Here is a 22,992-nt window from a genome sequence, read left to right as displayed (position 1 = left end):
TTGCCTTATGACACGTTGGCTGCTAAAACCTACATGTGAATGAGAGCTGCTTTCCCTTCAACTCCCCTTCCTCTCTCCCAAGGGAGGGAAAGTACATACATGGTCATTCTAGGTATCGTTTTGACCCATAAGTGCCTTCCTGAAGGTGCTTGGGATAGAGTCAGAGAGGAAGGAATTGGCCAAGCCTGATCTCAGGAATTAGCCTGACAGTCTTTGACTTGAATCAGGGAGCCCTGTTCTCCATGGCGCTTGCTTAGAAATGCTCCTGGTCTGTTACATCACCCCCTGGTGTTGCATCACTGTGGCCGGCTCCCGAGCTGGAATTCTGTATCTGCGAAAGGGCAGGACTCTGGGGTGGTGACTGGCCGAGGATCCCGTGCAGTTCAGCCCAGCCAGTACTTGCGGAGGACCGACTGTGCTCAAGCATTAGGCCCTTCATCTTGGCAGGACTTGAAAGTCATCTTCTTACCACACCTCTGGTTCTCTGGCTTCTGCAAATGGCAGAATTTGGAGAGAAATGCATTCATTTCTCTTCCTGCTTTCCATCACTCAAAAACACTGCAAAGCTAATTTGTTTAGATGAGGAGGGCAGAGAAGAGCCTCGCTCTACATAAAGAGCCCTTGTCCTGTCACTGATCCTGCCCCACGGGCTGGGGCATCAAAGGAATACCTTACGTAGGTCCTTTCTTAGCTTCTTACTTTAGCCTCCCAGGTGTAGGGGTGTTGGTGTGTCAAGCTTTGAGAATGGGTCCTTTGGAGAGAAGGTTCCAGAGTGAGCCAGCCTTTCCGTGAGAATGGATGGCCATACCGCACACCGAATGCCCCCCTCCCTGACTGTGCCGTGGACTTGGAGCAAGTGGGAATGTAAAATGAGAGGAAGCTGCCTTCTCCCGTCACCACTTGGGCCCACCATGTTACCTGTGCGAGTGGCTGGCCCCATATGATGGGTTGCATGTCCCCGTGATGAGCTGCGGGCCCACAGTCTGACATTCCTCCGGTGGGCTTCAGCCACAGACTTTTCATCTTGCTTTCTGCACACCCATCCCGAGTGGTTCCTTCACTCTTGAGCCCCGCAACGGACATACCCACCCCCACCCCCTTCAGCACGAAACCCTGCCGCCCTCACTCACGTGTTTGTTCTCCTGGATGGTGTCGCTCCCCTGTTGCCCCACTTCTCCTGGCTTCTGGGTGCCCGTGTTTTGAGAATAAAGTAGGAAAACCACCGCCTGTGTCTACTCCTAACTCTGCCTTCGCCAAACCTTCCTCTGTCTCCAAGTTCAGTCCTCCCTCCCGCCCATCCTGGGCTGGGGGAGATGATGTTTCAGCTGTTACTTTACAGAAGGGTGTCTTTATTCAATTTGACTGTTACTATTATGTGGTGGAGCATTCAATAAAAGTCGTGATTTATGAGAGGTGTGTGGCTATGGTTGTTTATTCATTTTCGTTCTTTCTTCTTCCTCCTCCTTCTCTTCTACTTTTTCTTCTTTTTTTTTTTTTTTCTGCTTTGTCATCTATCAGGGAGAAAAAAGCCAGGCCTGATAATTTCTTGGCACATCCTGTGTTCACTTCAGAATGTCAGCTGTTGGCCTGTCAGGAAGTTACCTCTCGGATTGGGTTCTCCCTCCTTTTACTTCTTGCCACAGTCCCCACCGTACACAGGCAGAGGCCCTGCTCCGTCCTGCATGCTGGCGATAAGGGGACGGCTGGACGCTGCGGGGAGAGGAGCGTGGCCCCCCGTGTGGCCCTCGGCCTCCCACGCTCCTCAGCGGCTCTGTGTCCAGCGCTCTGTCAGCTCTTGATTGCTTAATAGGAAGAGGCAGGCAGGGTCCTTTCAGGAGGTTTCCAGAAGTTTCTTTGTTCTTGAATACAGCACCCCCAATCCTCTTAGTCTTTTTTGGCCTGGCCACTTTAGAAATCCTTTCCTTTTTCTTTTCTGTAAAGTATGTGCATGCTAGATAAAAGGCTCTTGAATAGCGGGCCTAGCATATTGGATATTGGCTGCTGAAAATAGGCTAATTGGAGATAGAAGCAAGTTGTCACAAAGGTGCCTGTGGTGGGGGGTGGGGAGGAGGACGATCCCCTGTAAAAATGCCAGGTTGACTTTTTCCACCTCTCCCCTCCTCCTGCTTTTATTATTAGCTGTTTGCCGAAATGCATCCGAGCCTTTGTGGAGCCTTACAATAGCATTAACCAAGTTGTGCCCTGAATCCTAAGCACCTGGTTAAGGCCTCATTCTGTGTCTGGAACTGTTCCACGCTGAGCCCCCAGAGTGTGCATAAATAAGTCTTTAACCCACAGTGGGTGGCCTGGGAGGGGCCAGGAAAGCTGGCCTGCTGAACTTGAACAGGCTGTGGACCCCTTGCTTTGAAAGCGGCTGCTTCTGAGGCCAGGCTTGAATTTCGGTTGGGAGCGGTGTGCCAGTGCCCGCAGGGCAGGAACTTGGAAGGGCCCCCCTCTTTCTGGCCCGATGGCAGTGAGCGTGAAGTGGGAGCAAGCTGAGGAGCACACAGGCATCCACCAGGCTGACGGGTGCAGGATCTAGTCAACGGGGAGGTTTTCAGACTTTGAGTGGGCGAAACACGGTGGCCTCGGAGGGTGGTGTGTGAGCCCCCTCTCATGAACACCAAAAGAACGGGGGTCTTGCCTTCTAGTTGCTTGCACTCTAAGGGGCGTTATGCTTCTGTGAGCACTCTAGATGCTTTGAATTTGAATGTTCTGTCACCCCTGAGGGTCATCGGTTGCCTAGCCGCGTACCTGCCGCTGCCACGCGTCTGTCCCTTTGTTTCTCTCTCTGCCGCCACCTTCCACCAGGGCCTCTCATCTGGTTTCATTGTGGCTTTGTCTCTGGTGGTGCCTCCCTGCTGTCCTCCCCACTCTGTACTTGCACGTATCCTGTTTCCCACTGTCCCCGGCCCAGCCCAGCCATCTGCCTGGGATTCCAGCCTCACCTGGGCCCTTCCAGCCTCGTGTCACACAGGTCCCCACGCACCTGTGCTCCAGGCACCGTGCCCCTGGAGCCCCTCTGCATGCAGACCTTCTCTCTCTAGGCTTCTGGAACAGCCTCCCCCTTTTGGGTAGAAAACCCGACTTGGTTTTCAAGGTCCTCTCAAGTATCTCTGTCCCTGCCTTGAAGCCTCTCCTGCTGTTGCTTTCCCCCCAGGCAGTGACCTCTGTCCCCTTTCAAACCTGTAGCCGTCTTCAGTTCCCTCAGACCGGTTAGCATATCTTTTCTCCTGGTCCTCCTTGTTCTTGTCCCCTGGGCCCCACTAGAGGGTTAGACGTCGAGGGCAAGGACTGTCTATGTCACTGCTGTCCAGTAGAACGAAGGAGATACACATTCTGCACTATCCAGTGCCTCTGGCCGCTGAGCATTAGAAATGGGGCTCGTGTAACTGAGGAGCTGAATTGTTAATGACACTTCATTTTAATTAAATTTAAGTAGCCACACGTGGCTAGTGGCTATCATGTTGGACCTTACACGTGTGTATCTTGCATATCTTGGTATTTCCAGAGGCTCCAGCCCCGTGCATAGGTACATAGCTATGTGAGCTGTGTGTTTTGCCTGTTTTCCATGCAACTTGATTTTTAAGTTAGATTCAATAGATTACACACTTGAGCACCACTGATGCTTTGGGGGATACAAAGATGAATAAATATGGTCTCTTCCTGCAAGGAACTTGAACCTCATGGGTAAATATCTAGTGAGAATGGGAAGCAGAATGACATAGAGTGCCACTGTTTGGGAGCAGTTTACATCCTCTGCAGGTGTAGAGAAAGAAGTCGTTCGTGGTGACTGAAGGGAGACGGGACACTTTAGGATGTTCATTCATTCATTCGTTCATTCAACAAGTACTTACTGAATGTCCCATGTGACCCAGGCACTGGGAAAGTGTCAGCGAACAAAACAGACAAAATCCCTGACCTCATGAAGCTTGCATTCCAGCGGGAGGGAGACGGACTGTAAATAACATAAGTAAATCAGAGGGTGTGTTAGAGTATAAGCTGGGAGGAGGTCTGGGGGTGCTGGGGTGTGTGTGGGGGCGGGGGGATTGTCGCAGTTCTTAAATAGGTTGGGCAAGGAAGGCCTAGTGGAGAAGGTGGCATTTGCGCAAAGACATTTGGGCTGAGGTGTGAAGGGAGTCCTGGGTGCGGGGCGGCTCGAATGAAGGCTTGAGGACGTGGAGGTGCGTGCCCTGCTCAGAGCTATGTGGCTGCAGGGTGGTGTGGGGAGAGCTTGGGAGGTGGGGCTGCCAGGGTAGTTTAGAACCTGGGAACAAAGGTTGAAACCTTGAAGACTGTGCCGACCATCTTCAGCGTCTCTGCAGATGTCCTGTCTCCCTGATTAAAATATCAGCCCGCACCCCCCCTACCCCCCAGCCCCGCAAGGACAGTGGTTCAAGTTCTTTTAATTTCTCTTCCCACAAGGTTTCATTCCAAGTAGCTGCTCAGAAATTGTGTTAAGGGACAGTGAAAACTAAGGCAAATCTCCTGTGATGAGATTTTGCAAAAGGAAGGGCCTGATAAGATCAGGTCTTTCCTCTGGGTTAATTGTACAGCAGACTCTTATTGTGTTTCTAGGTCTATCTTTGTGCAGACAGAGTCTTCTGCAGGGTCCCTGCAGGTGGCCCAGGCCCTTTGTTTTGACACATTCCTTTGGCCTCGACCATCTTTGGGACACGGAGAAGGTTTGGGGGAGCCAGGGCCTATGAGCAACGGGGAAAGAGTGGACGACCAAGCGGGCCTTTAGAGGAAGAGGGTTTGTGGCCTGGGAGAGGTATGCCACATTTTCCAGCAATGACTTGACTTGTCTCTGGGTGTCCAGACTGGCCGGCTGGATGGGACGTGAGCTATCCTGAGCTGCAGGGCGGCTTGGAGAATGAGGGTGCAAGATGATCATGGTTTCAAATGTATCCTGAGTATTAAATCCAGGTTTTGCACAGGAAGACAAGAGAGAGGGCCTTTGGTGAGGGCAAGAAAGGGCTTTTAAAACAGATGGCTGTTGTAAGATGGCCTCTTGGAACTATTGATATTTACAATGGTAGCAAATATAAAAACCGTTTCTCTCTAGGAAAAAACCCTGACTTCTTGAGGCTTCTACGTTTCTAAAGGCAAAGTTGACCCCAGCAAGCGTATGGCGGTTTGCCTTGGGGCAGTTCTCCCGTTCGTGGGTAAATCTTCAGTGCCAGTTGCCATCTGCAGTAAGGTTTTCCCCCAGATGAATAGTCAAAACTAACGACAGGCTGCCAAGTCACTCCAGGGCTTGGCACACCCTTGGGCCCCCGTGGGAGCTGCTCACGGGGCAGCGTGGAGTTTGCTGTTGGGCTACACATACCGCTGGTCCTGCACGTACTGAGATTGGTCATGGACGGTGTGTGCCTGGAGGAGGTCTGGATCCAGTGAATTCCTCCTTACCTTCCTAAACATCTTTATGAAACCTCCTTATGTTGTTGGACACCTTCGACCATTCCCTTCCATTTGAAACGCCCTAACTTTGGTGTAATGGTCATTATTGCTCTGTATCAAATTACCCCTGAATTTAGCAGCCTCGAGCAGCTATTGTATCAATGCTCAGGGAGTTAACTGGGTCAGGAATTTGGACAGGGCACAGCAGGATCGTTGGTTTCTGGTTTGCCGTGTTTAGGACCTCAGCTGGGAAGACTTCAATGTTGGTGGTGGTCTGTTAGCAGTGGGCTGGAATTCTCTGAAGGCTTGTTCATTCATATGTCTGGTGCCTGGGCAGGGATGGCTCCAAGAATGGAGTTCCAACAATGTGGTCTGTCTGTGTGACTGGGCTTCCTTACAACATGGCAGCTTTGGGGTAGCTGGACGTCTTACTACATGACTCAGGACTCCAAGGGTGCATGGTCCAGCGAACAAGCCGGAAGCTGCAGCACCTTTTGTCTCCCAGCTCTGGAGGTACACACCATCTATTCGGCTGTATTCTACTGGCTGGAACAGTCACAGGCTGATTCATAGTCAAGGGAAGGGGCATAGCCCAAGGGGTCATATGCCATAGTTGGTGAGACCGTTTTCCCTTGCTTCTCTACTGGTTCTTCGGGTTTCCAAAAGATGTTGGGATTCCACCTAGTGCATTCACTCTGGGTCATCTGCCCTGATTTTCTCCTGAACTCCAGGACAGATACACAAAATTGTCTTCTGGGCACCGTAAATTTAATGTGCCCAAACTGAATGCATTTATCCTTCCCCTGCAAACTTGCCTCTCCTGCATCCCTTATCTCAGTTGGTGACTTCCTCTTCCCCATCTCTGCATCTGGCCCTTTACCCAGGGCTGATAATTTTGTCTCCTTCTCTCTCTTAAATCTCTTCCTGCTTTGTTATGCAAAAGATCCTTGCTTTAGTTCAAGGTCCCTTCATCTCAGGCTATTACGATAAGCTTCTAACCGTTCTTATAGTCTCTATTTGCAAATGCTCCAGTCTGTCTTCTACAGGGTGACTTATCTAAAACACAAAGCTGGCCATGTTATTCCTTGGCTTAAAATCGTTGACCCTTTGTCTAAAGGACGAAGGTTAGTCTCCTCGATTGTTGTCTACAAGACTCTTTGTGATCTAACCCTTGCCTCTGTCCTTATCTCCCATCAGACTCTCTTTTCCACTTGATTTCTGGTAATGCCAAACTTTTAGTGCCTGAAACAGTGATATTTCATGCTGCTGTGACTCTGCCTGCTTTTCTCCCGTCTTCTTGGAACACTCCTGCTCATCCTTTGAAACCCTAGTTAGACATTTCCTCTTTGAAGCCTTCTCTGACTCTCCTGACAGAGTTTACCGTTGATCCCTCTTGTCTTTTTTGCTTACTTCTGCCGTTGTCTGTTTTTGTCAGGCCCCCGTGACAGCTCTAAGTGAAATCGTTGAGGTTGGGCTGGTGGGAGCTACGTGGTCATTAATGTCCGGTGTCGAATGGAATTAATCAGGGGCTGGTGATACAGACCCTGGATGTTGTCATTGAATCTGTGATTGCTGGGTGTTCGAGGCCCTTCCCAATTTGGCATGGCTTTTTGAATGGTTTCATATCCAGAGTCATTGATTGCCCTTCTTATATATAAAGATGCCTCTAACAGATCACCAGCTCTGTGTGTCTCAGTAGTAAGGGGAAGGCTTCTCTGCCCCAGTCCAGCAGGACCCTCCAGTGCAGGAATCTCTCTGTTCTTGAATGTCTGTCTGCTCTTGAAGAGAACTTTGGCCAGCTCTTCTTAGAAACGAAGCCTTTGATCTCATTGTGCCACAAGAAGTGCTCGGAATTACCCATGGGGAAAGAAGGGAGACCAGGTGGTGCTCGAGGACCTGGAATCATCCAGAGGCTGGGAAATTGAGGGCAGGAAATATCCATTCCCTCCTTTATTTAGCCCATATTTATTGTGTGCCTACTGTATGCCAGGCAGTCTTCTAGGTGATAGGTATATGCTGGTGAATAAAACAGACAAAAGTCCTTAACTTCAGGAAGCTTCCATTCTGGGGGTTGATGGACCATGGTCCTCCCATATAAGGCTTCCATTCCGGCTTGAGGGAGGGGGTTGGGGAGTCGTCCTGACCACAGGGGATTGGCTAGCTCAGTACCTTTTTCATAGCAGGCACTGAACAAATGTTTGTGGAGGGGAATGAATGAGTGTTGTTGGACAAATGAGGTTTAACTGGGCAGATTGTTCTTCCTTGAGGGAAGGGAACTAGATTTTATTAAGCGCTTGCCAGGTGCAGAGCAATTTTCCCATAGAAGACCCTGGTCTTCCAGGATGAAGTGCCCTTCCGAGAGACCGTGTGCCATTTGCTGGGCCGTGTGGCTGATTTGACAGCTCTCCAGAGTGAACTACGAAATGAGCCCTCCACGTTTTGGCTGACAGCTACAGGTCCCCAGTTACCTCTTTGCCTCAATAAACATCCAGCCCAGACCAGTTAGCTGGGTTGGGCACGCTGGGGAACATATCTTTTTCTTTCTCTCTTTTCCATTGTTTGGTTGGCCTAGCGCAAGGGTTTTAAATAGAACAGACAACATGACTATAAAACATCTGTAACACTACACATTTAGTAAAGTTCCTGGCAGACTGCGTTCAGTTTGACTGGTGATGTTTTTGCTGTGAATGTTGTTTCCTTCCCCCCCCCCCCCCTCGCTTGTCCCTCTGGAAAATAAAGTTTTCTGTTATGTGAGGATTTATAGAAATATGTTCCTGGCAGGAGGAGAGCACAGACATATTAGGATATGGGTGTAGCAGAGAAATATTACCTCTGAGGCATGGTCAGTTTTATCTCTTACAGAGAATGACCTTCCTGTGTGGAATAGTCTGTTACTCTTGGTAGGGTAAGGGGCTGTCTGGGGCAAGGCAGATAAAGACATTGCTTTGCATTGAGATGGCATCCTTTTTGCTGGAGCATCATCAGCCCTTGGAGAACCGTGGTTGCCCAGGGTCAGCGCTGGAGGTGGGCGGAATCAGAGAGATAAAGAATCGATCGTAATTAGTCATTAGGTTTGCAGAGTATGCTTCATGCCTTTTGCAAGTGCTTTTCTGTCTGTTGTGTAGTCTCTAGGGACAGTCAGGGAAGGTTTGATCCCCACTCACAGCCGCACAGATAAAGGTGAGGTGACAGGTGGGGAGGGGAAGAGGAACTTTTATGTGCCTGTCATTCTGTCCCATGCTAAACACGTTTCACGTGTTAACTCTTTTTAAACAAAAAAATTCTTTTAATGTTTATTTATTTTTGAGAAAGAGAGAGAGAGAGGAGACAGAGCACAAGCAGGGAAGGGGCAGAGAGAGAGGGAGACACAGAATCCGAAGCAGGCTCCAGGCTCTGAGCTGTCAGCACAGAGCCCGACTCGGGGCTGGAACCCGAGAGCTGTGAGATGGTGACCTGAGCTGAAGTCGGAAGTTTAACCAGCTGAGCCACCCAGGGGCCCACCTGTTAACTCTTTTAATCTCATTTTGTAGAAGGAGAAACCCAGGTTCAGAGAAGCTCAGTCAGGGTCGGGGCCACATAGTACACATGTGATTGAGCTTCCTGGATTGCTTTTCTTTCGGCAGTATCACATGAACGGCTCAGGGTGCTGGGGTTGGAACCTGGCCCTCCCATCCGGAATCTCCACATCTGATGCTCTTTTCAGCCACCAAAACCCTGTTGGATTTGGAAAGATCCCCTTCCATCCCTTTAGGGGTAACATTTAATAAATGGCCGAAAGCCTTGCTCATAATTATCTCTGCTTCTCTCTTTCACTGCAAACGATCCTTGGCTCCCCCTTTGCCCTCAAAGGAAGTTACTTGTGGCAACTGGCAGGGGCCAGATCAGCACATCCTGGGGGAGGGGGCAGATTTGACTTTCTTTTTCTTGACAAGTAAAATTTATGACCTAACAGATGGCCAAGTGTGTTTCCAAAGACGACCATGCCAAGGGTGCAATGTGCTTATCTCTCCTGATGCCTCCCCCACCTGCCCCCCACCCCCCCCCCCCCACCTGCCCCAGCCCCGGTGTCTCTGGAATAGTGTAATGGTGGAGCAGGGAGGGACCTTCTGGTGGGAAACTGATCCCAGTCCCACCCTGGGCACTAGGACTGGTGTCTTGGTGCCTTTCTTCTGGTGCTTGCTTTTCTTCTCACTCTTGCCCAGGCCTCCTTGCCAACACCTAGCATTAAATGACCCAGCCCCTCTTTCGCAGCCTGAGCGAAGAGTGGCTTCCCTGTTTCAGCCTCTGGCCTGTGGGGCCTTCCCTGTCCGGCCTGGCCCCTCTCCTCCCTGCATTCCGTTGCCACCTTGGCCGTAGTCGCTCAGGTCCGCTTGCAGCCCTGTGGTGAATGTTGAAGATGTTGCTGCTCCCGCCGGGCAGGTCCTTCTCCCCTTTCTGTCCTGGCTCCCAGCTGCTGACCTTCAGGCCTCAAGTCCTGCCCATCCCTGTGCTCCCAAAGCCCCACCTTGCTACCGTAACACAGCCTCTTACTTGACAGGAAGCATCTTCAGAGCAGACTTCACATGCACAGAGCCTGGCACAATGATTGGCACACAGTAGGTTCTCAAAACACCTTTGATGACAGAATGAATGAATGAGGATGTCTTGCCACCAGGGACCATTCTCTACAGTGTCTTCTTATACCCTTTGGTCTCTGGCATCCCTCTCCTGTAATTCAGCAGTCATCTTTTGAGAACCTACTATGCGCCAGGAAGTTCACACACTTCCGTCTTGCGGTGCCTATCGCGGCTCTGGGGCATGTAGCTATTGCCCCCACTTTACACATGGCTTGCCTACAATTACACTAAGGAAGTGGCTGAGTTGGGACTCAAGCCAGTGCTCCCAGCTTCCAACAGCTTCTCCTTAGAGCCCTGCCGGCACAGTAGAATCTTCTGGAGAGTGTTTAAAAACTACCCAGGCCTCACCGCGGACCAATGAGATCGGCATCCCGAGGGCGGGGCCGGTATCGCTAGGTTTACAAGACACCCCGGGAGATTCTGAGGCGCTGCTGGGTCGAGCACCCGGTGCTACCTGCAGCCTGGCCCAGCTCCGTGGATTAGGTGAAACTTGCTCATCAAGAACTGATTGCCGTGCATCTAAAATATGCTAATGAAGGTAATCAAGGCTAAGGGTTAAGGCTGCCATTTGTTCCTTTCAAGAAATCAACTGGAGGGTTTGGGGGATGGGCTGCCTTGGCTTCAGAGCCTGCCTGCCAGCAAAGTTTTTAATGCTTTCCCTCCTAAGAAGAGCCGTGTAGTTGTTGCTGTCATGTCTCACCGGGGTGGGTTCTAGAAGTTTCTCTGTCTCGGGCAGTCCTTCCCAGAATGCAGAATGCAGAGTACCCTCCGAAGCTTGCTTTTCCTCAACCAAGCATCTGACCGTGCTTTCTGACCTGGCTCTTCAGCCTGTCCCTAGAGGTTTCCGAAGCGCCCCGTGGAGGAGGCAGGGCTCCCTGAGGCGGCCGGGCGAGGAGTGGGTGTTTACTTCTGGTTGCAGCAAACTTGGAAGCACCGAACTTGTGTGGAGAAAAAAAACGTCTCTCTGGTGGTTGCTACCCGGGTGACCTGAGATGTTTTAGGGAGGGAGCAGTTTGGGAAGTAGGAAGGGGTGCGCCGAGCACGTCCCCCCGGGGCCTCGAGACGGGCCTCGGGCGCCTCTTGGCCTGCACGTAGGCACCAGGGAGGCTGGAGCTGGAGAGAAACCCCGAGAAGGGTTGGTGTTAGAGGCCTGGGCTCCGAGGCCAGGCTTTCCTTCCTGCCCTTCTTGGAGGGTGTAGGAACTCCTGTGGGCGGCCTTCTTGGAGTTCTAATTCCACATTTGCTGCCTTAGTTTATGTTACCCAGGCCAGGCTTTTAGGCCCATTTTTCAGGGCGATATGTGAGGACCAGAACTGTTAAGAGAGTTGACCTAATCTCATCTCACCCACCAGGGTGGTTATTTCGTCTGCCTCCGTCTACACAGGTGTGCCTGAAAATGCAAGCAGGTGGACAGAGAGAACATGTTTGAAAGTTATTGTCGTTGTTTCGTTTGGAGCACTGCCATAGGCCAGATCACCTTGGACCTCTGCTTTAGCCGTGGGGCCCCCTGACCATCGGCGTCAGCTTTTCCAGGGCCCTGCCCCTCAGTGAGGCATCCTCCAGGTCTTCAGGAGAATTCTGCCAGACTCCACGGTGGGAGTGACAGGCACCCGTGGAAGGAACCGCGTTCACACCAGCCATCCTGGCTGGCCCTTCTTCCCCACCTTTTTCTGAGGTTTATTAAGAATCTGCATTGGCTGCCTTGCCGGGACTTTGGAGGCGCCTCTTTGGTATGCAGAAATGCATGGTTTCCTTGCAAACTCAGTAACAGTAAAGGGTGCTTACTTAATTTCGCTTAATACCACTGCTGTAAAAGATTATGGGTTTTAATTGCATCTACGTATTGGCAATCATTACAACACTGGAGAGTGTTGGCGGGGCCTCCCGTGACTCACTCTGTGGCTAGTATTCGGGGGTGGGGGCTCCAAGAAGGACCGAGTGACCGAGAAACTACCTGTGGATGCGGAACAGCTTGGGTGCCTGGGATTGGGGTGATGGCCAGCCAGCCACCTCGCTCAGCAGCAGTTGACGTGTGGCTCGTGATCCTTAATTTCCTGTCACTTCCCAGGCAACACTCCATCTCTGCCCCTTTTTCTCTTACCTCCCGGAGCCCCCGGTCGGAGTGCTCCGTCTAGGATATTACTCTCTGATACCAATCTGTAGACAGGTCACCCAAGCGGGCTGAAGCTTTTCCCCCTAAGGGTAAGAGGAAGTAGTATTTTTAAATTAGCCTCGGAGGGAGCCAGGCAGAACACCCCGAGCTGGAGGTGGGGAGGCCGCTGGAGCAGGCTGATCATTTCATTACAAGATCACGTTCTCCTTTAGGTGAGTTACTGTTGTTTTAATCAGAGGTAATGTTGTAACCTGACTATGTTGGATAATTGTGTGTAAATTATATTCCGGCCCCATATAGATGAAGGCTATTTTTTTTTTCCTTCCAATTTTAAAGCTATTTAGGGGGAGTGCCAAATGGTAGCGTGAACCCTACTGGTCTCTGGCTAATAGCTGTAGATGGGGAGAGAGAGCTTGAGAGAGAGCTCTGAGAAACATTTGGGGTTATATTTATAATTAGTTTCCTCTGAAGTTCAATTAATTTCTGCAGTTGGCAACATCAAATATTGTTACACCTTTGTCCAGTGGTCAACCAGGGGTGAATCAAACCATGTGGAATTAGCTGGTGGATGAAGCAGCCGGGGAGAGCATACTTTCTTCGGCACTTGGGTTTATTTTAAGCTCTTTTTGCAGTCAGACTCTTGATTTAGGGATCTTTTTGGTCTGTCTTGGACAAGAAAAAAAAAAAGAACAGCTTTATTGAGATATAATTCATATGCCGTACGATTCACCCATTTAAGAGGCAGTTCAGTGGTTGTTAGTGTAGCACAGATACGTGTACAATCTGCACAATCAATTTTGGGACCTTATCATCACCTCAGAAAGAAACCCCATATTCTTGATAGCCATCATTGCCCCCTCTCCCGTAGCCCTGAGCAACCACTAATGTACTCCTGTCTCTGTAGCGTCCCCTGTCATGAACCTTCATGCGAACGGAATCCTACACTATGTGTGGCCTTTCATGACTGGCCCCTCTCGCTTAGCGCCATGTTTTCAAGGCTCATCCACGTTGTAGCGTGTGCCAGTATTTCGTTCCTTTTGGTGGCCGAATAATATTCCGTTACACGGATATATCACAACTTAATTCATCCATTCGTCCTTTTAAAACTTTATTTTATTTTACTTTTTTGTTTTTTAACAATATTTATTTTGAGAGAAAGTGAGTGAGCACGCACACGCCAGAGAGTGCGATCCGGGGAGGGGCAGAGAGAGGGGCAGGGAGGGAGTCCCCAGCAGGCTCCACGCTGAGCGTGATGAGTGTGGCCTGCCTTCCGTGGGAGGGCAGGTGTAGACTGTCACACCTGTCGGTGCAGCGTCCTCCTCCTCCATGATGGCGGAGCTTCCACGTGGACTCCGGCTCCACGGTCACCAAGAAAAGGCAAGACCAGGGCTGTAGTGTCCTTCATATCCATTTCTTGGGGCTTCCGGAACAAACTAACACAGCCTGGGTGGATTGAAGCGAAAGAAGTGTCTTCTCCTCCCAGTTCGGGAGTCTAGACATCTTTAATCAGGGCTCGGCAGGGCTCGGTCCTTCTGGAGACTCTGAGGCACCGTCCATGCCTCTCTTCTACGTTCCGGTAGCTACCGGCAACTCTTGGTGTCCCTTGGTTTGTAGGCGTGCCGCTTTATTCTCTGGCTCCATCTTCTCATGGCCTTTCTGTGTCAGGACCCCAGTCATTGGATTTGGGGCCCACCCTATTCCCACGACGATTTCATTTCAAGATCCTTAACCGATTGCATCTGAAAAAGCTCTGTTTCTGAAGAGCTAGGTGGGCCTAGTGGTCGCCCACTACGGTCTTTCTCCACACGTGATTGGAGAATCATTTGGAGAAGATACTGGTACCTGACCTGGGTTCTGGTTTTGTCTGCTGAGTTTTGCCACCGGATTCAGATAGCACGGAGCTGGTAGCAGGAGTGTTGGAGGAGGGAAGGATGGAAAAAAATACTGGGGGAATTTGGGGATTTTAGAGGGCACGTTCCTCGGAGGAAACTCCCTGTGGAGTGGGGATGTGGAGTTCGGGACTTCGGGGACCCCAGTTAGCCCTTCGATAGCTTCTTTGCCGTACAGAGATTGAGCTTAATTCTCAGATGCAGAGAACCGACACGCAATTGATTATAACGCACAGTTTTATCCTAGAATCTGAAGAACAAAGTGCTCACCAGTTTCAGACGCTGGGATGGAATTGTATAGTATCTGCCGGCATGTCCGTTCTCCCGTGTCACTTCACCTTCCCTTTAACCAACACCTGAGCCACCTTGCTGGGACTTGATTTTTCCATCTGCACAACGGGGTAACAGGTTTGCAAAATCCTGCCTGGCACCACTGTTCTCTCATCTTCCCTGGGCTGTCTCCCCCTTGGGACTCCCACAGATGAGAGAGCTTCTGTGAACCAGCCCGCACTCTTGGGCAGTGAAGATGGCTCATGTTTTTAACCAAAGAGGGAATTTGAGCTCTTTGCAGGAACATGGTGATGGCAAGAGCTGACTTAATTTCCTTGGGCTTCTCTCCTACCCATTCAAGCCTCTCCAGAGCCACTTCCTGCCTTTCCATGCATCTGTCCGGATGAGAAACATTTGCAGTTATTGTTGTTTTCCTGTGTGACAACTAATAAATATCTTTGAGGCAAAGCTCTTGGAGCTAAGTGTTCCCCGTCAATCTTATTCTTCAAAGTAATTTTTCTAGTACCCCCACCTTCTGCTTTTAACACACACACACACACACACACACACACACTCTCTCTCTCTCTCTCTCTCTCTCTCTCTCTCTCTCCTCTCTCTCTCACTCATCTACTTTATCCTCTTTTACAAAAATACAACCAGTGGGTTGGGCGCCGGGGTGGCTCAGTTGGTTGGGCGACCAACTCCAGCTCAGGTCGCGATCTCACAGTTTGTGAGTTCGAGCCCCATGTCGGGCTTTGTGCTGACAGCTCGGAGTCTGGAGCCTGCTTCGGATTCTGTGTCTCCCCCTCTCTCTGCCCCTCCCCTGCTCACTCTGTGTCTCTCTGTCTCCCAATAATAAATAAACGTTAAAAATTTTTTTAAAAATACAACCGCTGGCCCCACTCTGAGTGACCATTTCAGATGCAAACCTAGTTTTTTAAGGGGATTTTTTGAAACTTAAAAAAAAAAAAAAAAGGAGCTCTCTGGTTAGAAGCAGGAAGGTGGAGTGTTCTTTGCAGCTCTGGTTAGCAGCTGGCTTTGGCCAGTTCTGATGTGTAAACAGCAATTTTCCAAACTGGAATGGGTGCTGGGGTTTTCTTTGTGGAGCCAAGCAAGAGGTGTGGAGAGCAGTGGTGTTTAGTTAAATTATGGGTCTAGATGCAGAATGTGCAGCAATGATTTGTGAGAGCCTGAATACTCCCCCCACCTCTTGCTACACACACACACACACACACACACACACACACACCCCACTTCCCAGAGTGCCACCCTAGATTATAAAATTAAGGGCATCTGTTGAGGGAGGTGGCTGTCAACAAGGGGTGCAGGGCTCTTGGTGGGTTTCTAGTGTCTCAAAGAGTGTAAAGCATTCGCATACAAAGTGTTTTCTGCAACCCTTCCACCAAAAGCTCCATGGAAAGGACACTTAAGATCACTTGCCTAGTGGATTTTGGAGTGAGCCCTCTCTGGAACAGATGAGTGGCTCGTTCCATTTGGGTGTGCTGTGGGGGCCGCCCGGGGCCGCCTCAGCATTTCGGTATGCGGGGGCCATCTTCCTTTGCTTTGTGTGGTTAAGTACTGTCTTGGTGTGAAGGCTGTGGGTTAGGAAACAGTTACCCGAAGGGCCTGGCACAGGAAGAAAACACAGGTGGCTCTCTCCACTACGGGCAGAGAGGACTTTTTATAATGCAAAGGATTATAGAGTCAGGGAGACTAGTGGGTAACTTGTCCTGCTCGCTGTTGCAGAAGAGGGTTAAAGTTCTGGGGATGCTGATTGGTTCCTGGGGCGAGTAGAAGCCAAGACTAAGGGTCTCGGGACTAGAGAGTTCCCCCAGATGCATACACGCGCACAGGCACGCCCGCGTGCACACTCGGACACAGAAACTTAGATAATCGATGGGAATTTGAGGACCTCCGTTTAGTCCCACTGAGAGCCCAGGCACAACATGCAGGCACATCCCCGTCCAGCCCCTCCTCAGTAGGTAGAAGGGAAACAGAGGGAAGAATGTGTGATTCTAGAGTCCTCTGCCTGGCTCCAGTGTCCCTCTTCAGAATGCAAATCATCGAGCAGTGCACAGTACATTTAGCAGTGATGCCATCAGGATTCCCAAAGTAAATCACTCCTATTTCCCCCAGTGTGCCCCTAGCGGGAGAGGTCACCGTGCAGAGCCCTGTCGTCCCCTGCCAGCGCCCCCCCCCCCACCCCCCCACCAAGCCATGCCCTCCTCTCCTGAAGCCAAGCCATTGGTGAGCAGCTAACCGAGTGTTACACATCTTCCCACTGGCCTTTTCACGTCTGGAAGGTTTTGATTAAACCAGTTTCCTTTTAGTGTTTGCTGAAGAGTGGGATCCATCACTGTATCTGAGCCGGTTCCTGGAGAGGATGTTTTAGTAACTTCGGACACTTTGGCGCAGTGTCTGGGGCCTGGGATTTCTCATCCTTCTAAAAAAAAGTATTTTAAAGACTTTTTTTGGACCGTGCAGATTTATAGCTGGGTGTCTGCCCCAGTGTTTAGGGCTCTGGCTTGATAGGTTTACTGCTGTTGAGCAGCAGTAGAGGGTGTAAGAGGGGACTTTTTCACTCAACTGGTTACTGGGGAATGAACATTCTGTTGACTTCTGTTATTTGGAATGAAGACATGTTACTCGTTTAATTATCTGGGTCCATGTGAACATTTGGAATATAAATACGGCCTGCTCTGTACCCACCTGGCTCTAAACAATTGTAAATGGGACCATGGGGTTCATTTTATGGAATGCTTCTCCAGAGTTTCTTCAAGTTCAGAACACCATTAGTGCATGTTTGTGGGTCAGATTAGTATTTTTTATAGATATTTAATTACTTGTAGCTGGGTGGAAAAAAGAAAGAAAGAAAAAAAAAAGAATGAAAAATCTGAAGTGAAACTATTGGGAGTCCCTGCCCATCCGAAATCACGTAGAGATGCAGGAAAACGGTTTTGAAATTACAGTGGAAGAGAACGGGGGCACCGAGAGTGGATTTATCAAAGATCTTTGTGCAAGGTGTCTTTCTGCCGCACATCTATTCTGAGCTTGAAGGATGAATTTAGTAATTGACTTTGGATTCAGTTACAGTGACCACTTATCTAGCATCTGCCTGGTGTCCTGCTAGACACTTTGGCATATGTTATTTAATTTAGTCCTAATAGGAACCTTGCGTGGTAGGCTAATTATTATATCTCCATTTTATAGTGGATTAAATTACACGTTGTATTGGAATGTGGGCTCCCACACCTAGCACCTCATGTGTCTGTTGAGTGCACACGTTCGGAAAGGTAGGTGGCAAAAGCTGGCGGTCAGTGAGTGTAGGGAGAGATGTCCATCTGGAGAGGGACTGAGAGTGTCACGGGGAGGTGACCTGCTCCACCGGAGGGAGCAGAATAAGGTGTCCGGCCGTTAACGAGAGGCTCTTGGAGTTGGTACTGGGTGCGGGTGGGATCTTCGTAGAACGTCTCGTGTGCCTTATTTTCTCTCGTCTCCCGTTCATCTGAAGAGAGCCGAAAAGCGATAAATCACAGCTTTGAACGCACATGCAACCACCGCCTGGCTCTCACAGCCAACAGGAAGTGCGTGGCATTGCTAGGACAATGTCCTCTTAAAATAATGCAGCAAGTCCACTAGAAGGACGTTCCAGATGGGGCTCAGTCAACGGGCTGTGGTGGCACACGTCCCTTCCGGAAGCCTCTAAGCCAAAGTGTGAGCTCCTTGAAGTCTGAGAGTCTCCTTTCGTGGCCATTGTGCTTCCTGATTGATGGGAGTTTGGGGTTAAGTGGGCCTGGTGGTCCAGGACTTTCACAGTGCAGAGCATGGGGCCGAAACCTCTGGGGGGCGCTCCTCAGCACACAGCCTGCCACTAACCACTCTGCCACGGCACTCTTATTTCTTTGTTTGTTTATTTATTACATTTATTTGCGGGATGGCACAGGTAGGGGAGAGGCAGAGAGAGAGGGGGACAGAGGCTCTGAAGCGGGTTCTGCGCTGACAGGCTGACAGCAGCGAGCCCGATGTGGAGCTCGAACTCATGAACTGCTACATCGTGACCTGGGCCAAAGTCAGATGCTCAACCCGCTCTGAGCCACCCAGGTGCTCCGGCCAGGGCACTCTTGTAGGAAACCGTTTGGTTGGTACATTCCCTCGGCCAGTGTGTCTCTGCCTTGGGGACAGTGGGAATCCTGGCAGCCGTGGCCCCCGTATTTAGGCACTCTCCATGGAGTTGTAATAAACATACATGCCACTGTGAATTTTTAAAAACCATTCTGAGCTTTGTCTTGTTCACTTATTTTGGGTTTTCAGTCATGCTTTTATTCACTTTTGAATATTTATTTGAGATAGAGAAAAAAGGCACGTGGAGGAGAGGCAGAAGGAGAAAGAGAGAGAGGGAGAGAATCCCAAGCAGGCTCCTTGCTTAGCGTGGAGTCTGGAGCGGGGCTTGATCGCATGACCGTGGGATCATGACCTGAGCTAAAATCAGTAGTTGGATGCTCAGCTGACTGGGCCACCTAGGTACCCCTTCAGTCATGCTTTTTTTTTTTTAAAATTTTTTTTTTTAACATTTATTTATTTTTGAGACAGAGAGAGAGAGAGCATGAACAGGGGAGGGTCAGAGAAAGAGGGAGACACAGAATCTGAAACAGGCTCCAGGCCCTGAGCTGTCAGCACAGAGCCCGACGTGGGGCTTGAACCCACAGACCGCGAGATCATGACCTGAGCCGAAGTCGGCCACTTAACCGACTGAGCCACCCAGGCGCCCCTGTCATGCTTTTATTTGAATGGTCTCATCAAACATTTTTCCCTCAGCTTTATCGAGGTGCCCCTGACAAAAGTGTGCAAACATTATGATTTGATACACATGTGCATTGTGATAGAATTTCTCCCATCAGGTTAAGACGTTGGGCTTTTACCATACGCAGCCAAATTGGTGAGACCCTGTACCCACTGAGGTTGAACATTTTTTTATTGAACATTTAAATAAAAAATGTTTTATGTCACATTAAAACACACACACACACACACACGCACATACAGTGTAAGCTTGGTGTTCAGAATAACATTTATTTTCTTGTTTCACTTTTGGCGCCTACCTATGTCTGGCTCCTTCTCTGAACCGTTTGTATTCTGAAGCTTTTCCCTTTGCATTGGAACTGGTGGAATTCTGAAGCACGACCACATGCATTTGTTTTCGCGTCCACCATTTTGGTGTGGGCTTCCGTGTGCCTGGCCGTGGACTTGGCATCGTGGAGGGTACCGAGAAGAATCGGGAATTCCCAGTCTGGGGGAAAAAGTAACAAAGCTCTAGGTGGGAATAAGTGGGTGCTGGGACTGGCGGGTGCAGTGTCAGGGTTCTGGAAGAGATAGGGACAGCTTCTGGATGTGGCGACTATATAGATAACTTGCATTTTGGAGGTCGTTGGGTCTCGCGGGATGGTGACAACTTGCCTTGGGAGACTTAGGCATGGGGAAGCATTCCAGGGAGAAGGATTGGTGTGGAAAAAGGGTTGGATACCTGGGGATTGGCTGGCCTTGACTGAGTGTAGGGTGAATCAGGGTGGATAATGGCGGAATCGAGAGGGGAAAGGAGAATGAGGCCCAATGGCCCAATGAGGTCACTTGGAGAGTGACCCTTGAGTGGGAGGTCAGCCTCCGTCTTGTTGGCGCACACAAACCAGCACCCGGGACGGCTCCATGTAGACAGCCCGCCCGTACGTTTGAATGACGTGTCAGTTTCTTCTTGACAAAGTTTACGGCACTTTCTGGGCCACAGGTTTTTATGCACGTAATTCTGTTCACATGTCTCAGGTTCGAAATAGCTTTGAACATGCCGCTTTTCTCTTTGCGCTGGAAATCCGAATGAAGCTTCGTGTCATGGCTGAAGAGGTTCCAAAGTCCACTCTGTGTCTGTATGCAACTCAAGCTCGTAGATTGTGGGCTGAAGGCCTGAGAAATCCAGAGTGGCTGTCTCCAGCATTCTGAGATGTCTGCAGGGCCCGCTCCGCGCAGCTCAAATTTATCTAGAATTGCCTTTCTAGAGAAACGTGCAAAGCGGCTTGTTTCAGCATCTTGGCGAGCGTTGCTTCAGATAACCTGGTTAACCCATGCCCTCCTCGTGTCGTTTCTTGCAGATGGTCACAAGAACAAAGAAAATATTCGTAGGCGGATTATCTGCGAACACGGTGGTGGAGGATGTAAAACAGTACTTTGAGCAGTTTGGCAAGGTAAGTGGTGCGTGGGGCTGGCTGCCGTGCCCTCCCTCCCCCCCCCCCCCCCCCGCCCTTTGCCACAGCTGCGTCTTCGAGAACCTTGTCCTTGAACTTGGTTGTCAAGATTTAAGTGAAATCTGTCAGGAGCTGACATGGAGGAGTCCGGCTTGTGGTCGGCACGGTGCCCCGCGTGCCTGCAGGAGCAGACAGACAGAGCAGCCTTTCAGTGGGGTTCTGCTGCCATTTGGTGACCACGTGGGGCCTGGTCTGGGAGCTGGTGGTGGCAGCGGCTGGGGAGGGATGTGGGGCCGTGACTCATAGGACAGGAGCTCCCACGGAAGCTGCTAGAGGCCTGTGAGTCGATGCTGGGCTTCCTTCTGTGCCTTTCTGGAAGATGCATTAAGAGAGGAAGCTCCCGGGGGCCTTTGGTGGCTGAACCTTCCCCTGTCAGATGCCCACGGAGATTCGGGAAAGATGCTTGGGACTGTACCTGTCAGAATGTATGTGAGACAGAAGTAAAATTATCCCCTGAGCTCTGCTGCTGGAACAGGCTGGGAGCAACACACAATCTTCCCAGTCAGTCAGGAAACGGAGGGTGAGAGTGTGCGGGTTATACAGAGTCAGACAGACAGACAGACAGACGGGACATGTAACCATGGGTGATGTGCTTAATTCAGCCTCTTTTTGGTTGGCGGGGGAGCTGGGGCTTTGGAAAGTAACGTTGTTCCAGGGCTCCAGCATGGCAGCCTGTGGGGAGACTGGCCCTGCTGGCTTTGTGTGACACCCGTCCTCTGGCTGCTGTGTCCCAGGAGGCTGGCAGTGGCTGGGCCGGCCCTCTGCTTCCCTCATCTTTGAGCAGTCGTGGATGTTGTCCTGGGAGCCTGGGTGTGGGGTGGTCTGCACAGGCCTGTGTCCCCAGAGGACTGCGTCCCGAGAAGACACTGTGCACCTGTCCTAAGCGTTGTCACTCAGTTCCCCCTGTGCGGCTGTCGTGCTTGCCCTAGGTGGTATAAGGCACTGCCGACTGCCGACTGGTCCGAAGGTTCTGTGCTTTTATTTATTTGCCCAAGGTGATGGGCCGCTGTGACCCGGTCCCCAGGCGTGTCCTGTTGTGAGCTCTCGTCTTGGAGGAGTGCCGTGACTGCTATTTAGCCTCCAAAAGGAGATTTTCCTGCCTTTGGTAATAGTCAATTTCTGCATGGATGGGAGACACGCAACAAAGAGAAAGCAGCCTCCTCCGGGCCGGCTTTGCATTCAGAGTGGCACTTAACTGCCCTTCCAGGTCGGTTGTGAAAGACGCCGTCCCCGTGGCCCTGCCTCGCCTTGCCCGTTGGGGGCTGATTCATTCTGGCCGGTTTCAGAGAATAGCTGAGTGTGGTGGTGACCCTGTACTTTCTCTTCAAGACATATTTAAAGCGCCGGGGGGGGGGGGGGGGAATTTGTGCCTCGCCCAGCCCCACCCTGCCTCTGGAGAGAGGTTGGAAGTAATTAAATGAGACAGGTCCAGCTTGGGTAATGGAAGGCTTGGGAGAGTGAGCCCCTTCGCTCCAGTTCTGCTGTTACAACCAGGCCCGTGGGGGGGGGGGGGGGTAGTGTTTGCAGGCGGGGTTTCTTGCTTGAGCCATAACCTGCGTTGGAATCTCGTGGGCCTGTTCGTGGGTGTCAGGGAAGCCGGTGCTGCCCAGATGGGCTGTGAGAGTTTCCCAAACAGGCCGGTACCTGCAACACCTCTCTGCACGTTCCCGCCTCCGGCTTCTCTCTCGCTTCCCCCTTTCTCTTCTGACTTTGTGCCTTTTTTCTTTAACACTTACCGGTTGGGACCAGTTTGCCAGCAGTGGGAGGCTCTGTGAGCTTTGGCCCGGCCCAGGGCAGCGACCACCCCTGCCCTGAGAACGGTTGTCCGTTGTCACGGAGGCGTTCACAGACCGTCTTCCCTGGCGTGGCCCGCACTGTGTCTGGAGCTGCTCAGTTCATTTTAGCAGTAACATTTGTAGAGTCCAGCAGGCTGTGTAAACTTATCAGGTGTGTCATTAAAGGACTAAGGAGACTTTTGAATGTCTCAGAACCGTAACGTTGTCTGTGCTCCTATTTTTGTAGCTTGTTTCATGCACATGCTCTGTGTATTATCTGGGTCTGTCTTCAGAGGGGTTTATTCCTCCTCTTGCTGGTGGCCGGTGTTATGTTTGTGGCCCCTTGGGCAGGGCCCACCCACCACCTCTCAGGATTCTGGTGTAATTCATCTGAATCCAGACTGATCCAAAGAGAAGAGACCCCGCCACTGGGCCTTAAGGCGCTAAGTAAATCCAGCGGCAAAGTGACAAAGTGACTCTACCCTTCGGTAGTTTATGTTCTGGGTGAAGAAAACAGAACACACACACACGCCTGTGTGAAGTAGACTCACACACTTGTGCACATTCCCGACCGTAAAGGGGTTTGGGGCTCTTTTTAGTAGGTTAACTGCGAGGTGTGGTGTTAGTGATTCCGTA

At 50.7% G+C, this 22,992-nt stretch overlaps 1 protein-coding gene across 9 annotated transcripts in view; it reads left to right on the top strand.

The window, feature by feature from the left end:
- The window catches only part of MSI2 (musashi RNA binding protein 2), a 390,499-nt gene that overhangs the window by 112,883 nt on the left and 254,624 nt on the right, over positions 1 to 22,992 (top strand). For 8 of the 9 annotated variants that reach the window (XR_008294422.1, XM_053212757.1, XM_053212758.1 and 5 more), the window contains one exon: positions 20,429 to 20,521. Coding sequence is in view for 8 of the 9 variants with exons in the window: in XM_053212757.1 (XP_053068732.1) it covers positions 20,429 to 20,521 (93 nt within the window). In the remaining variant the exon portion in view is untranslated. Of the gene's footprint in view, positions 1 to 9,473; positions 10,558 to 20,428; positions 20,522 to 22,992 lie in introns of those variants that run through there. The other variant, XM_053212760.1, reaches the window with a different exon arrangement.

This window comes from Acinonyx jubatus, chromosome E1 (genome assembly GCF_027475565.1).
Source record: "Acinonyx jubatus isolate Ajub_Pintada_27869175 chromosome E1, VMU_Ajub_asm_v1.0, whole genome shotgun sequence".
Lineage (NCBI taxonomy): Eukaryota > Metazoa > Chordata > Mammalia > Carnivora > Felidae > Acinonyx > Acinonyx jubatus.
This window is presented reverse-complemented; position numbering and strand designations above follow the sequence as displayed.